This window comes from Pelobates fuscus, chromosome 5, assembly GCF_036172605.1.
Source record: "Pelobates fuscus isolate aPelFus1 chromosome 5, aPelFus1.pri, whole genome shotgun sequence".
Lineage (NCBI taxonomy): Eukaryota > Metazoa > Chordata > Amphibia > Anura > Pelobatidae > Pelobates > Pelobates fuscus.
The window spans coordinates 120,595,159-120,610,543 of NC_086321.1; the positions used below are offsets into that span (position 1 = coordinate 120,595,159).

Consider the following 15,385-nt stretch of genomic DNA (forward strand, 5'->3'; position numbering starts at 1 on the left):
ATACGAGTTAACTTGTTACCCCAGTTCCCCCCCCCCCCCCCCTCTTTTCTATAGATTCCCTCCATGACGGGTGTTACGGAACGCAGTATATTAGTCCACGATATCCGTTGGTATCCTCAGGAAATCCACAGTCACGACAGAAAGCACGGCAATATTCCCCATCCTCCCAATAACCGGACGAAACACAGTTTGGGAGTCAACTAGCTCGGTTTATTCACAGGTAGCATATTTATACAGTTCCCCATGCAAGGGGTTTCCAGACAGTAATTCCAGGGGATTTCTCCCAACATGCACTGCGACTTTCCCAATAGGCATTGCTGCACGAGAAGGATACTCCTACCAAAATGGACGCTTAAGTGGATTATCTCCTCGTGCAGCAAAACCGACAATTGACCTTAAAATACACAATTCACACAATACTCGGTACTTTATAATAATCGAACGTTCGGTAGATAGCTGGGGTCGGGGCGCACACCTTGGGAGAATACCGCTCCGATCCCAGCTGAATTGACCGAACGCCGCACATAATACGATAAAACATTAAAGTGGTTTTAAAAGTACCGGATAAGTACAGGGCATAATATGCACCGAACGCGGGATTCCCGAACGCTCTGAAAGTCTAGCGGTGTTCACTCATCGAGTAGCCGTTTTCCGTTCCAGGCTCTCGACGACCGAACACCGCTGCAGAGACAAAGGATCCAAGATGGCCGACCGCCGCATGGTCGGTAGCCGATCGGCGGCCACCTAGGAGAGCCTTGAAATACCGATTGCACCCGGGATGCACTCGGTTGCTTGGTGCCACACAACTGGTGAAGGTGTGGTCTACCTGGGGAGCCCACATTCGTACGGCGAACGGCTGTACATAGCATTATCACAGGTAACGACTTGCAGTATACATTCAGCCTATGGACAACATACGATACATATAAGTCAGAAGTGGCTGGGTTTGCCACAACGGGTAGACAATAGAGGCAGGAACATACCCGCCAACACAAACACAAGTGGATACAGGTTACAGAAGGAGATAACATGCAATGTGTCGTTCCTATACTTGTACACCAATATTATGTAATGTAGACTGTATTTTGCAAAGTGTTGGGGGTTGTACGCCCTACATGTGTACAGAAGCACTGTTTCCCCGCCCTCTTTTCTTTTCTGTATCCCTTAAACCGCATTTGCGGAAAAATTAAAATTGTCAAATTGAAAAAAAAAAAAATGATATATAACACATATATATCAATACAGTAAACTCTGCTCTTCAATACATGCTTAAATACCTAAATCGCTCACATATTCTTAAAACCAGTATTCCTCCCAAAATGCCCTTTTACCATATTACTCATTTGTGTAATACTGTACTTCACACCGTGTCAGCACCCAGGACTTTTTCTGGCTGCTTTTGTACTTTTCAGACTGTTTTTGTGATGTCTCTTACAGTGTTGACTGTTAAGTGGAACATTCTATCTCTCTACTAAATGTCTATGTCTGTCTCTTAATTATCTGATAACTTAATTCCATATATACTATTTTAAGTATAAAATTCCCCCACCTCCCATCTGCAAAGTTCTAAAAGTACGGTAATAACATGACAAGTTACTGCTGATTGCTTTTAGGACTTTTCCCTAGGATTTCTCCATCAAGGCATGCTAATTTGTCTTCAGTTAAATGTACACGTGTAATAGATTGAGGAGGGTCACAGAAGTTGCAGAGAGTAGGTAAGTTAGTATGTATTAAATGTGTGCAGTCAATTACAGATACAATATTTTTTTTACATACCTGGGATTTATTGAAATTGGGTCTCTCGTATACCATTGATATGCAGATGTATATACCAGGCACTATATCAAATTTAAAAGGATACTTTTCTCTAAAGAAAAATAGAGTTTAAGAACTACAGTATGGCTTGTTGAGTTCACAAAATCACTTGCTTCTGCTTGTCCTCTTAGTGCTGGTAGAGACATGAAATTGAAGACCCAAGAAGTCAGGTTACAGAAGTAGCATTTGTTAAGAGGAAGGTAAGGATTCATAAAAAAATTGTTTGCAATCCAACGTCAAGTAATTCTCAGTCAACACTAAGATTAATGCTCTGTAACCTGTCCATCATGTTGACCAAGAATGACTGATTGGATTACAGGTTATGTTCAATAAGTGTACCGTTGATATAACTGGTATATACATACACAATATGATTAATTGGCAGGATCATCTTGCTACTCCAGAACCCAGGTAGATGCCAAACTCGGTTGCAAGCTTGAATGAAGTGAAGGCTTGCTTGATATGCTCACAATGCATATTCAATCATTCATCCTTTTTGATAATAACTCTGAACAAGTTTTATTCTCCCAATGAAGTCAATATCACAATATTTTCAACTGTCCCAGTGGTAGTTAATCAGCTGCAATATATTTAATATTTTCCAAATGTCAACTCATACCGTGTAGCTAAGCGGTAGCTTCTCGGTCTGTCCCAGTGTATGTTATGTACTGTTTAGAGAGCACATATTCTCTGTTTATATATCTCTCACAACCATAGTCGATTTGTCCAGTCCTCTCTAAAATAAACTCTGTTACTTTCTTAAGAGCTAGCAAAGAAATGTCTACTCTTTAAAGAATTTGGTTAGTTCAGTGTGTCTTATATTTGTTTTCTGTTCCAGCACAGGAATTATGGTCTGTGTGTTTGAGCTGTTTATTTTCACAGACAATGATGGATCATGTTTTTTTTTCTTTCCACATATATTTATTGTTTGTTTTCTGTCAAGATTCCACCAAAGACACCAATAATAATAAGGGTAAAAAAACAAGGACCTCGCTCCTATCCTTATTACCAACACCTGGAGATGTCTGTGGCTAAAATGGCAACAGATTCCCCTGGATAATCACTGTTTGATTTTTAGCATTCACCATTTTTCAAATTGAGTGTATGTCAAGAAAAGGCTCATTTGCCAATTCATTGTCATAACAATGTAGTGACGTTGCCATAACAACACTACAGTACACTAATATGTGGTAGATAACCGGTTCACCTATAGGTAAGCATGTATGAATGTATATATAGTGCTGTGGAAACCAGCATCAGATGTAAAGATTAAAGACATACTTAACTGTCGATCACTCTATGATTCTCCAAGATGAATGGATGCAGAAACAATATATTCAAGCACCTTCCTTTAATCTAACCCCTCATCCCTAACACTTTATACAATGCATGAAGATATTGCTTCTGCACATTGATGCTGCAAACAACACTATATTTGTTAGCTTCTGCTATGTTGGTGGCATATTCTATTTGTGTCTTAGCTGCTTGTGCCAGGAGCACACATATTCTAAACTCCCTATTGGGATTGTCTCTAAAACAAGTCGTTGAGAAGCCAACTCGTAAAGAGGCCATACTAGATTTAGTGTTTACAAATGGAGATTTGGTATCAGATATTATTGTAGGTGAAAGTTTAGGATCCAGTGATCATCAGTCAGTGTGGTTTAATATAAGAATAGTGACTGAGTCACACCACACAAACAAAAGTTTTAGACTTTAGAAAAACAGACTTTTTTTAAATTAGGATATGCGTAAAGGAGTCATTATCAGACTGTAGCAATTTAAATGGAGTCCAAGAGAAATTGGATTATTTAAATGTTGCCCTGCTGAAGGCAACAGAAAATTGGCTTGTCAGTAAAAGCAAAAAATTCAAGAAACCACTGTGGTACTCTGCAGATGTGGCCAAAATAGTAAAAAAGAAAGTTAGCATTTAGTAATTATACAAAAACCCCGAGTGAGGAAGACAGAATGTCCTATAAGATTAGGCAGAAAGAGGCTAAGCAAGTTATAAGAGCTTCCAAATCACACACAGAAGAGAAAATAGCACAGTGAGTAAAAAAAGGGACAAAACATCTTTAGATACATAAATGAGAAAAGGAAAGTAAAACAAGGATTAGTTAGATTAAAAACAAAAGAAGGAAGGTATGTAGAAGAGGATAAAGGTCTAGCTCACTGCCTCAATTAATATTTTTGTTCAGTATTTACAGATGAAAATGAAGGAAAGGGGCCTCAGTTAGGAAAAAGGACAAATTAGTAATTTGTTACATGTGAGTTTAAAGAGGAAGAGGTTCTATTTCAACTGTCAAAAGTAAAGACAAATAAGCCAATGGGACCTGATGGAATACACCCAAAGTTATTAAAAGAGCTTAGTGGTGTACTAGCAAAACCATTAACAGATGTATTTAACCAATCATTGTTACAGGAGTAGTCCCAGATGATTGGAAGTTATAGAATGTTGTGCCCATTTACAAGAAAGGTAGTAGGGCGGAGTCGAGCAATTATAGGCCAGTAAGCCTTACTTCAGTAGTGGGGAAAGTAATGGAAACCATGTTAAAGGATAGGATTGTTGAACATCTAAAATCACATGGATTTCAAGATCAGAGACAACTTCAAGGAGATCATGCCAAACTAATCTTATTGATTTTTTTTGATTGGGTAACTAAAATATTAGATCAGGGTGGTGCAGTAGACATTGCTTACCTAGATTTCAGTAATGCTTTTGGCACTGTTGCTCATAGAAGGCTTATCAATAAACTGCAATCTTTAAAGGACCACTATAGGCACCCAGACCACTTCCGCTCAACGAAGTGGTCTGGGTGCCAGGTCCCTCTAGTTTTTATCCTCACTGTCTCACTGACAGCCACTAGAGGCCGCTTCTGTGATTCTCACTGTGAAAATCACAGTGAGAAGACGCTGACGTTCATAGGAAAGCATTGAGTAATGCTTCCTATGGGCGGTTTGAATACGTACGTGGCTCTTGCCGCGCATGCGCACTCTGCGCTGACGTCGGCAGGAGGAGGAGAGGTCACTAGCACCCAGGGAGCCCGGCACTGGAGAAAGGTAAGTGGCTGAAGGGGCTTTAACCCCTTCAGCCCAACAGGAGCGGGTCCATGAGGATGGTGGGGACCTAAGGATTACATAGTGCCAGGAAAACGAGTTTGTTTTCCTGGCACTATAGTGGTCCTTTAAGTTTGGATTCCAATATTGTTGAATGGGTAAAGTAGTGGCTGAGTGACAGGCAACAGAGGGTTGTAGTCAATGGAGTATATTTGAAGCATGGGCTTGTCACCAGTGGGGTACCTCAGGGATCTGTACTTGGACCCATTCTCTTTAATACTTTTATTAGTGATATTGCAGAAGGTCTTGATCGTAAAGGTATGTCTTTTTGCTGATGATAAGATATGTAACAGGTTTGATGTTCCAGGAAGGGTAAGCCAAATGGCAAATGATTTAGGTAAACTAGAAAAATGGTCAGAATTGTGGCAACTGACATTTATTGTGGATAAGTGCAAGATAATGAATCTTGAAGGTAAAAATCCAAGGGCAGAGTATAGAATATTTGATAGTCCTAACCTCAACATCTGAGGAAAGGGATTTAGGCGTGATTATTTCTGATGACTTAAAGGTAGGCAGACAATGTAATAGAGCAGCAGGAAATGCTAGCAGAATGCTTGGTTGTATAGGGAGAGGTATTAGCAGTAGAAAGAGGGAGGTGCTCATGCCATTGTACAGAACACTGGTGAGACCTCACTTGGAGTATTGTACGCAGTACTGGAGACCGTATCTCCAGATGGATATTGATACTTTAGAGAGAGTTCAGAGAAGGGCTACTAAACTGGTTCATGGATTGCAGGATAAAACTTACCAGGAAAGGTTAAAGGATCTTAACATGTATAGCTTGGAGGAAAGACGAGACAGGGGGATATGATAGAAACATTTAAATACATAAAGGGAATCAACACAGTAAAGGAGGAGACTATATTTAAAAGAAGAAAAACTACTACAACAAGAGGACATAGTCTTAAATTAGAGGGGGAAAGATTTAAACATAATATCAGGAAGTATTACTTTACTGAGAGGGTAGTGGATGCATGGAATAACCTTCCAGCTGAAGTGGTAGAGGTTAACAGAGTAAAGGAGTTTAAGCATGCGTGGGATAGGCATAAGGCTATCCTAACTATAATATAAGGCCAGGTACTAATGAAAGTATTTAGGAAATTGGGCAGACTAGATGGGCCGAATGGTTCTTATCTGCCGCCACATTCTATGTTTCTATGTCTCTTTATAGAGCATAAGCAAGACATGTCCTGCTTCTAAGCTCCATGTTAGTAAATGTAATGAGGAGAAAATAAAAGGAATGCTATTTGAACTGTACAATTGTTAGCAATTTGACTAACACAGTGTGCAGATAAAATGTTGTTCTATATATGTGGCACTGTGTTGTTTTAAACATTAAAGGGAAATTAGTCACCAGAACAACTACAGCTATTTGTAGGTGTTCTGGTGTCTATACCATGTCCCTATAGGATTTTTATTGTAAACACTGTGCTTTCAGAGAAAAGGCAGTGTTTACATTACAGCCTAGGGACACCTCCAGGTGCCACTACTCTGCATGGAGACGCTGAACTTTCCTAAAGGAAAGCATTGTGGTTGGCTGAGATCATCAATTCTGATGTCAGCCACGCTCTGCATGGAGATGCTGAACTTTCCTCATAGAAATGTAGTGATTCAATGCATATCTATGAAGAGATGCTGATTGGCCAGGGAGGTATTTGGCTCTGCCCCCCCCCCCCCCCCCTCCCGACCATCAGATTTGAAAATCTCCTCGAATCCAATGCTTTCCTATGCGTAAATGACAAGTTCCATAATTTAAATAAATAAATGAATCCTTCATGAAGAATAATATTAAAATGAATAATTTGTAGGAAAAAAATGAAAATATTACACATAACCACAGACTTATACCATTGTGCTTCCACTATACTCTTTTGGTGTCCTTATCCTAGACAAACTTTATTTCACCAGTGATCAATCTGTAGCTTCCACACCATCCTGTATTTACAAAAAGAGCCTCTCACTCCCCAGTATAATTCTTCCATAGCTCTCGTGACTTCCACTTTGTTCTGCCATACAATATAAAATGTTTGTCCCCAGTATTTAAGCAAGGATAAGTAAATTCATTTAAAAATACATTTTTGCTTACATAATTTTACATTTTTATGCATATGTAACCAAACATCAATATTCAAAACATCAGTTTTGTCCTAAATGTATATGCTATTCATATATCCTTTTTATGATAGTATTTATGTTTTTAACCAGCACAATTAACTTTCATAATAAGTTGTGAATTACTTAGCTTGTGTTTGTAGTTGTTCCTTAATTCTTTGGATTTAGAGATGTTCAATATAATAGCTTTTGATTTTGTTTCATTTTGCTCAGAAATCAAACAATTAAAGGTTGTCTTACTTTATTTTTTTTATTTTGCTTACATTGAAATAAATATATATATTTTAAAATATGACATATTTAAACTGAACTATCCATAATACGGGTGCCTGACATGGATATTTTAAAGAATGATTTAATAACTAATTGATGATATTCTTTTCTTTTATTTTGTAGGGTTTTCTGTTCATAACTGGAATATTTCATCCGTCAACAGATGCCAACTGGTCATGCAAGCACACTCTTCATGCACACGGCATTCACACCTGCATGTACAGTTTGTGGAAATATACATGAACTGTGTGTACTGCATGTATGACACCAAACAACACTTCCATGTCCATATGACAGTGTTGAGATTTAAATATATATATACTTACTTGCTTTATTCTTCTCACATAAAGCCCCCCTTTCAAGATGGGTTTTGTAATTTCAGCGCAAAGATAAATCTTTTTTTATGGGACTCTGACACCTCTATGCCTGCTACCCTGTGATGTCTTTGTCCTGTGCCGATACGCATCTACATCTATATATACATATAAATATATATATAAAAGACCTATATACAGATATATATTGCATCTAATTATGGAAGTCCAGGTGTTTCGGGTATAAACTCACTGCCGTGTCTTTGCTTGAGGTTTTTTCAGCTGCATCTTGAAACAGGAATGAAATGCAAAAAAAAATTTAAAAAGTTAAAAATTAAAAAAAAAATTGCAAAACTAAAGAAACATTTTCTGGTGCATGAAGGTGACTCGTTTTCCTCAGGCCTTGTTTGACAGTCTTGAGACTGAACGGATTTATCGCTTCTTTTGATTGGGAATCGCAATGTTCATGCTACCTTCGGATGCAAGAAGGCTAGATACTTATGGTCTTCAATCTGCATTGCTATACCATGTGTCTTACTGCTCTAACATTACATTAATATAAGGTACCTTAGCTCTGTGTTATACACACAAACTGCAGCAATGATGGGACATAACAGTACTATACCTAAGTCCAAAGAATTCGAAAACAGCAAAGCGTGGGGCAAAGAAGGGAGACAATTTTGACTTCTAAAAATGTTATGTTAAATCTCATACTTTTGAATACCGTGATTTATTTTGCACTTTTTCTGGATTGTGATTTGGGTAGCATAAGTTTTGGGAGGATGGGGTAAAATGTTTATTGTACACCTATTAAAAATGTATCAAAGTCTGTCATTTTACTTTTTTCTTTTTTTTTTTACTTTAACTTTCAATATAAAACCATTCCTATGTTGTTCTTTTTATCAAAGCTGCTCATACATATCTGTCAGGATGGGAGTTACTTTTAAAGTAAGCTGCCAAATAATTTGTATTGTATTGGCCAAGCATCAGTGAAAGCTTTTTCAATTTGTGCAGAAGCTTTATATTTTGATAATTAATGTGCTATCTTCACTAAAGTGTGTTTAATCATAGTAATAGTGTGCATGTTAAATTGGCATCATGTATGCAATGGCGTGGACAAATCCAGAAGAAGACTTGTATGTAACTATTCTTAAGTCTGTATAACAATACAAAGTGAACAAAAATATTCTTGCTTCCTAATGAAAAAGCAAACTTTAAGCAAGTGATATAGCTCCTGCACCTAGACAAGTATTTTACTGATGCTTTATGTAATATTTTAATGTGGAACTTCATTATCATGTGTTATTTCATCATATAGCAACACTATGTATTCAAGAATTCAACTTTAAATGGCTGGAACAATGGAATATTCTATATTCACTTCTATTATATTGTACATTTTGATTGTGATGGGTAATGGAACTGGGAATAGGGTTTACGTGGAAAGAGGTTATATGGTTCCATGTCTCAGTAAAAGTTAAATCAACGTACTGTTAAATCATTTCCTTATTTTATTTGTCTATACTAAATCAGTTGATTGAAGAAAACTAAATCTATATTCTCTTGAACTTTTGTCCTGTGTGGTATATAATGATTTGGGTTGTCTCACTTGTTAGACTTGCTTGGGATGTGGCCTAGGGCCCTTTTACACTGTACCAATGTCAGTACAGTGCATGAAAACAATTACACACAACAGTCATGAGGGAATAGAACATGTCTAGAGGAGGTTTAGTGTTCCTAAAATAAAGTTACTCACCCAAGAGGATCAATCTATCATTTCATTTGGTTTAGTAGGGAACTGGCCCACTTTGACGTTAATCTAAGCATGCATTTCCCTGTGTATAGTCCTGAGCAACCAGTGATATGGATTTTACATTGCACATGTCTGTTTCAGAACATCAAAAAAATGCTAAATAAAAGAAATTTAACTCATCCATGTTTTCAGGCTATTTTTATTTGTCAACATTTTCAAACACAAAATAATTGAAACATATATAGTCGTACCTATCTATGAAGATCTATCATAGTGTAGAAGAAAAAGTAAATTCCCATTATGTTTCCATGATATTTGTCTTTTAAGAGGATTTGTTGTAAAATAATAGATGAAATTAGTATAGATTAATTCAGGAATGACAAGCTTCCAGGAGATCCTCAATTTCTAAAGCATTTCGGAGCAAAAACAACAAAGAATTCAAAGTTGAGTTGTGATACAGAGTTTAAAGCGGCATTTAGTACACCGGTAATGGAAACATAAAGAAAGAAAATAGGGTCAAGAGGGCCATATATATTCTGTGTAAGGATCAAAGAGTGAGGAGAAAGAAGAAAAAAAAACAGGGCAAGATACGGTACTAGAAGGCGGAGAGACAAAAAAAAAAAATTACACGGATTAGGAATGCAAGTACTCATGTATGTAATTTAGGGGAACTGGGATGGAATAATAAATACAATAAAACCTGCTGCAAACAAGATGCATAGAAAGTCACCAGCTTCTGGCAGCATTCCTGAGGAATCTTAGACCATTGCTCATGAGGCCTGCAGTTCAGTAATATATTTGGGTTTGCATGCTGCAACTGCCTTCTTCCAATCCCACCAGGTGACTATGATGGCCATTGTAGAATTTTCTAGAACTACTTCTGCAGCCAAGCCTTGTTGGAATTTGAGGTATGCTTGGGATCACTGTCTTGTTGGAAGGTCCAATGACGCCCAAACTTCAGCTTCCTCACAGATGGCATGATTCACCAAGTCACCACCATGATTAACTGTAGGCAGCGTGTTCATTTTAGCGTATGCTTAATACTGCTGATCCATCGGGCCTAAAAGTTCCAATTTGGTTTCATCGCACCACAGAACAGAATCTCAAAATATATGTGACTTATTTATAGAATTTTGAGCATATTGGAGCCAACTTTTTTTGTGCTTTTGGGTCAGTAGTGGTGTATGTCTTCAAGTTCTGGTATAGAAACATTCTGCATTTAGTACACACAAGTCTTGCTGCAGGTCTTTTGCAGTCACTCAACCTGCCTTCTCAGAAACCTGGTTACAGCCCTTGATAGATTCCTTTCTCTGCCCCTTCCAGGTAGTGTAACCACTGTTCCTTTAGCTTTAAACCTGCTAAATATGCTTCCAACAGTGTCTCTAGGAACATTCAGTGCCTTTGCTATCTTTTTGTATCCTGTTCCTTGTCTGTGAAGGGCAATGATCGCTTCTCTTAACTTTGTGGATCATTCTTATGACTTAGCCATATTTCTAACATACAGTCAAATGTGACACTCAACAAACCCCTGGCCAGTTCAGGTATTTCAAGTGTTCTAGCTCAAGCATGCCTGGTGCAACTAATGAAGCCCTTGATGTGCTTCAGACGACAACTGTCTTATAATTAATTAATTATAATAATTTTGGGACTGGAGAAGTCACTATAAATTGCTTTTAAATTGTTGAGCTTTTTAAATTGCTTTTGTTTGCTGAAAGTCTGTAAGTTTTGACAATAAACCTGATTTTAATGGGGCTGAATACTTTTGATTACAACTGTATACATACAGCCATACAAAAATACCATTACATTCAAAAACATATCCACACACATAGACAAATATACACATATATGTACGTAAATCCACACACTTATAAATATGCACCCCCCCCCCCCCCACATGCACCTAAGTACAGGAAAGCTACACGTTACTATAAATGCACATATAATAATAATAAACATGGCATTAGAATGCATCTTAACATGCTTATGCATTTGATAGAAGGGTGATATAATGATTGGAGAGGGGGGAACATGTAAAAAACATTGAGTCCTCTATTCTTTTGGTTTAAAAAAAAAAAAAGGATTCGGAAAGGGATGAACTCCTTGCGCAGAACTCGATTTCTCTGAGAATGTGACGTAAGTTGATGGCTGGACGGTAGTCCCCTGTCTTTCCTGACCTTGAATATCTTGTTGAAGGAAACCTGACCTGTCCGGAGACAACTGGACTGCTCCTTTGGCGAGCAGGACTCGGATTCCTTCGTCAATGAGAGGTCTGTCGGTTGCCGCCATTCGTAAAGGATGAGGACATCCTACCAACGAGGGTGGAGAGTGGAATTCTATAACGTATTCCTGAATGGTCCGCAGGATCCAACCGTGTGTTGAAGAGGTTCACATGCTTAAGTTCAGTGATAATGATTTGGCAAATAATTCATTTGCCAATGGTCCTATTGCTCTCTTCCCTAGATCCGAGAGTTCGTTGTCAATTTCTTTGAAGATCTTGGGTGTCGTGGGTTGAATGGGGGTAAACCCAGTGTGTCGATGAAGACATTTTTATCCGTGTTTGTAATCTTGTGACAACCCTTTCTCTGTGTGGAGTACTACGTTACGTATTCCTTGACGTAATAAGATGCCGTAGTTCGCATAATGTGCCTGTTGTCAGCAACAGAGGTCAAGTCAGCTGTTCGCCATTCGTCCACTTTCGCCATAGTGGGTGAAGTGGGATAAAAGTCTTCCTTCTCGGAGGATGGAAGTGGAGGAGGGATTACGTTGTATGATTCTACACGTGGAGGTCTCCCTTTAAATCTCATGGTTATGAAGCCTGAGCCTTCCTAGTGCCTTTCAGGATGTCTCAGAGCCCTCTGCTCCCACCACATCTTGGTTGGCAGATGGGAGATGTCTCGTGATTCAGGTGGGAGGTTGCGCACTCTACAAAGTGCCTTCTTCACTGACGTTGCTATGGCAGCATATGACATGTTGTGGGAATCTTAGGTCTGGGTTTTTATGATGGTTCAGGCATCATGCCCCAAGGTTTCTGTAATGGCGGGGTGAGATACAAATGAGTAATATGTGTGCACCTCTTAAAGTTGCAGGGTGTCCAGTTCCCAGTGCAACTGGTGTACATCCAGAATGAGTGCAATAATAATATTATTATGCACGGAGTGGTTAGAGAGCCAAATAAGAGGGGGTCACCCTCTAATTACCGGTGCCATGTCATGCATTCACGCCAGGGGTTTTCCCTTGGTTACATTGGAGACATCGACAGTCTTGTAAATAAATAGGGGGGTCACCCCTGTATTCTCCCGTAGGATGGGGCGGGTACTATGGAGGGGGTCACCCTCGTAAAAACTGCGCGCTGACTGGTCGGGGTGTGTGGTTGTGTGGTACATACCAGTTATACAGCGGAGCTGTACCTCTGCGTCAATTAACTTATATTTGTACCCATATAGGTAAAGGCACTCTAGTATGTGGGGGGTCACTCCATTAGCAGTAAGGGGGTCACCCTTAATATAATGTGGCCACGGGCGGTTGGTAATGATTTCATGCGGGTATTCTTGCCACTTGTTTTCGTAAACACAAACATAGGCACTCCAGTACGTGGGGGGTGGAGGGGGTCACCCCAATAGCAGTAAGGGTGTCACCCTTAATACAAAGTATTCACTGGTGGCTGGTAATGATGTCATGAGGGTATTCCTGTTAAGGTGTCATATGGTATCCTTAAATATATATTGAATATTGAATACTGTTCTATTGTTATGGGCAAATGCAAATATTACAAGTTTTAGAATGAAATGTTGTATTTCTTAAATTGTGTACTTTGTCTTTAAGAGATATTGCAAACTGACAAGGTGTTAGAAATGGAACACATTGTTTTTCATAACTCTTTCTTTAAGCAATAACCTCAGTGCATAATATGTTTGCACCATTTTGTCCCAGACAAATTACAATAACAATAATGCATAAACAAGCTTCAAGGCTATTCTACGACTCTTTCAGTACACAATATACTGTGGTAACCCCAAGTTAATGGAATTTCCCCAAATCCGGGAATCTCCCACGACTGTGCACTTACGTCTTGGTATAAACAACAGATAAGCTATTCAGACTTTAAGATGCCATCTTGAACTAAGTCAGGAAAATTTCCAGGACGTATACACCCTTTAGTTATGGACTTGTATTTTTGCCAAGTTAAGGGAGGTCCTAAAATGAATAAAGTAAAAAAGTAACTTTTTCATATATGAACTACAGTGACCGTAAAATGACGACACCTAAGGTATAAATAGGTGTACTTTTAAATGTTAACACGGAGGAGAGACTTGGAGACAGACGCTGCTCCATCTTAAAATGACAGAGAGGCTTACATGATGACATGTTCAGAAGGGTATGTTAACCTATTAATGATATTTGCAAGCATTTAATTTCATCTTATAAACTCTGCTATAATGGATTTTATATGTCTATATATTTTTATATAATAAATATCTAAAAGACAAAACTATTGCTTCCAAGACAATCCTTATTTTATATTGTATTCTCAATTATTTATATATGTTAAATAGAGGATCTCTTACTAACTATATAAAATTATGGCTAAGATATCTGTATGGTTAGCCCTACTAAGTTCTATGCTTTAAGACATTATAGTGGTAAATAAGGGAACCGCCAGCGGTTACACTATGCAGTCCCAAAATTGTCATGGCATAGAGAAGGGGGTCCCCCCCACAATACTGTAGTTGAATCAGTATCATTTAAGTTCTGAAGTTGAGGTGTACTCCGGTAGTTCCTTAACCTTACAATAGTGTGTGACTGTGGGTCACAAGTTCCTGATTATTATTATGACGTGTGGTCTGTATATGGTCTGTGGTCTGTATATGGCCTGTGGTCTGCATATGGCAGCGATGGGGGGGTCACCCTTGTTAGTATGTAGTTGCCACTGAAGGGCTGGTGCAAGGTTTGCTTGGGGGTCACCCCACGGTAAGGGGGGGTGTCACCCCTCTCAGTGTCGTGAATATTCACCCCTTGCCCTTGCTGGAGTGGGGGCCACTAGGGTGGTTACTCCTCTTAGAGTGTATAAGTATAAATGGACATATTTTTATTTAAAGGTGGGGATCCTTTGCCAATACAAAATCAGGTATGGCACCAATACAAACAGTCAGTACAACAGAATATCGAAATAATATGAATGATCCAACACTGTTTGATAGATAGTTGGAAAACAGTACATATGTAGTGGGAAGATCAAATACTGTATAATGGAAAATAGGAAACAGCAGGCTAGATCGTGGGAATCACGACCTGGCTATTAGAATGGGTGTTATTTGCGCACAAATTTCCCTGGCGTAGCTCGCGATCGCGGTCCGCCATGATGGAAATGGGGATTTTCAAGACACTGGACATCCTCATGCAAAGCGTGACGATGTACAGCGTCATTTCACAGATTCAAATTGAAAACGGCAACATTTTACATTGCAGGACGAATGATATGAAGTGATCTGGGTGCCTATAATGTCCCTCAGGTTTGCCAAAGAGGCTAATGACTAGTAATGCTCAAGAACATAGTGGTCCAGTTATTGCTTGCTAAATTGGTATTACCAAATCTATATAACCTTGGAAAAGTATTATGGACAGATAAGATGAAGATCCCAAGATTAACCACACTGCACACAATTCAATATATCTCTATCTGGTAAATATGGTAGACAGTGTTTTTGCTTGGACTTATATGGCTTCCTCTAGAAATGGTTGACTTTCAAAAAGTGTACCTATTATTGTATACACTACATGGATTAAAATTAAAGCGGATTTAGTTTCCATCTACTCATTGTGCTAGCTTAAATATTAACAAATGTAGATTATAAAGAGATACAATAGTGTCAGGAAAACAAAGCTTTTTTCCTGGCACTTTAGGTTGCTACAGGTTAGGTTTCTCTTCCCCCTCTGCCCCCCCCCCCCCAGTGCTTAAGGGGTTAAAAGCCCTTTAGTCTCTTTCCTGAATCCAGTGTTGACG

At 38.7% G+C, this 15,385-nt stretch overlaps 1 protein-coding gene across 7 annotated transcripts in view; it reads left to right on the plus strand.

Annotated features, from left to right (window-relative positions):
- NOS1 (nitric oxide synthase 1) overlaps positions 1–9,559 on the plus strand; it is a 156,733-nt gene extending 147,174 nt beyond the window's left edge. For 6 of the 7 annotated variants that reach the window (XM_063454192.1, XM_063454191.1, XM_063454194.1 and 3 more), the window contains exons 29-30: positions 1,947–2,015; positions 7,438–9,559. In XM_063454192.1, coding sequence (XP_063310262.1) covers positions 1,947–1,998 — 52 coding nt within the window. In that variant the 3' untranslated portion in view covers positions 1,999–2,015; positions 7,438–9,559. The remainder of the gene's footprint in view (positions 1–1,946; positions 2,016–7,437) is intronic. The other variant, XM_063454198.1, reaches the window with a different exon arrangement.
- The last annotated feature ends 5,826 nt before the right edge of the window (positions 9,560–15,385 follow it).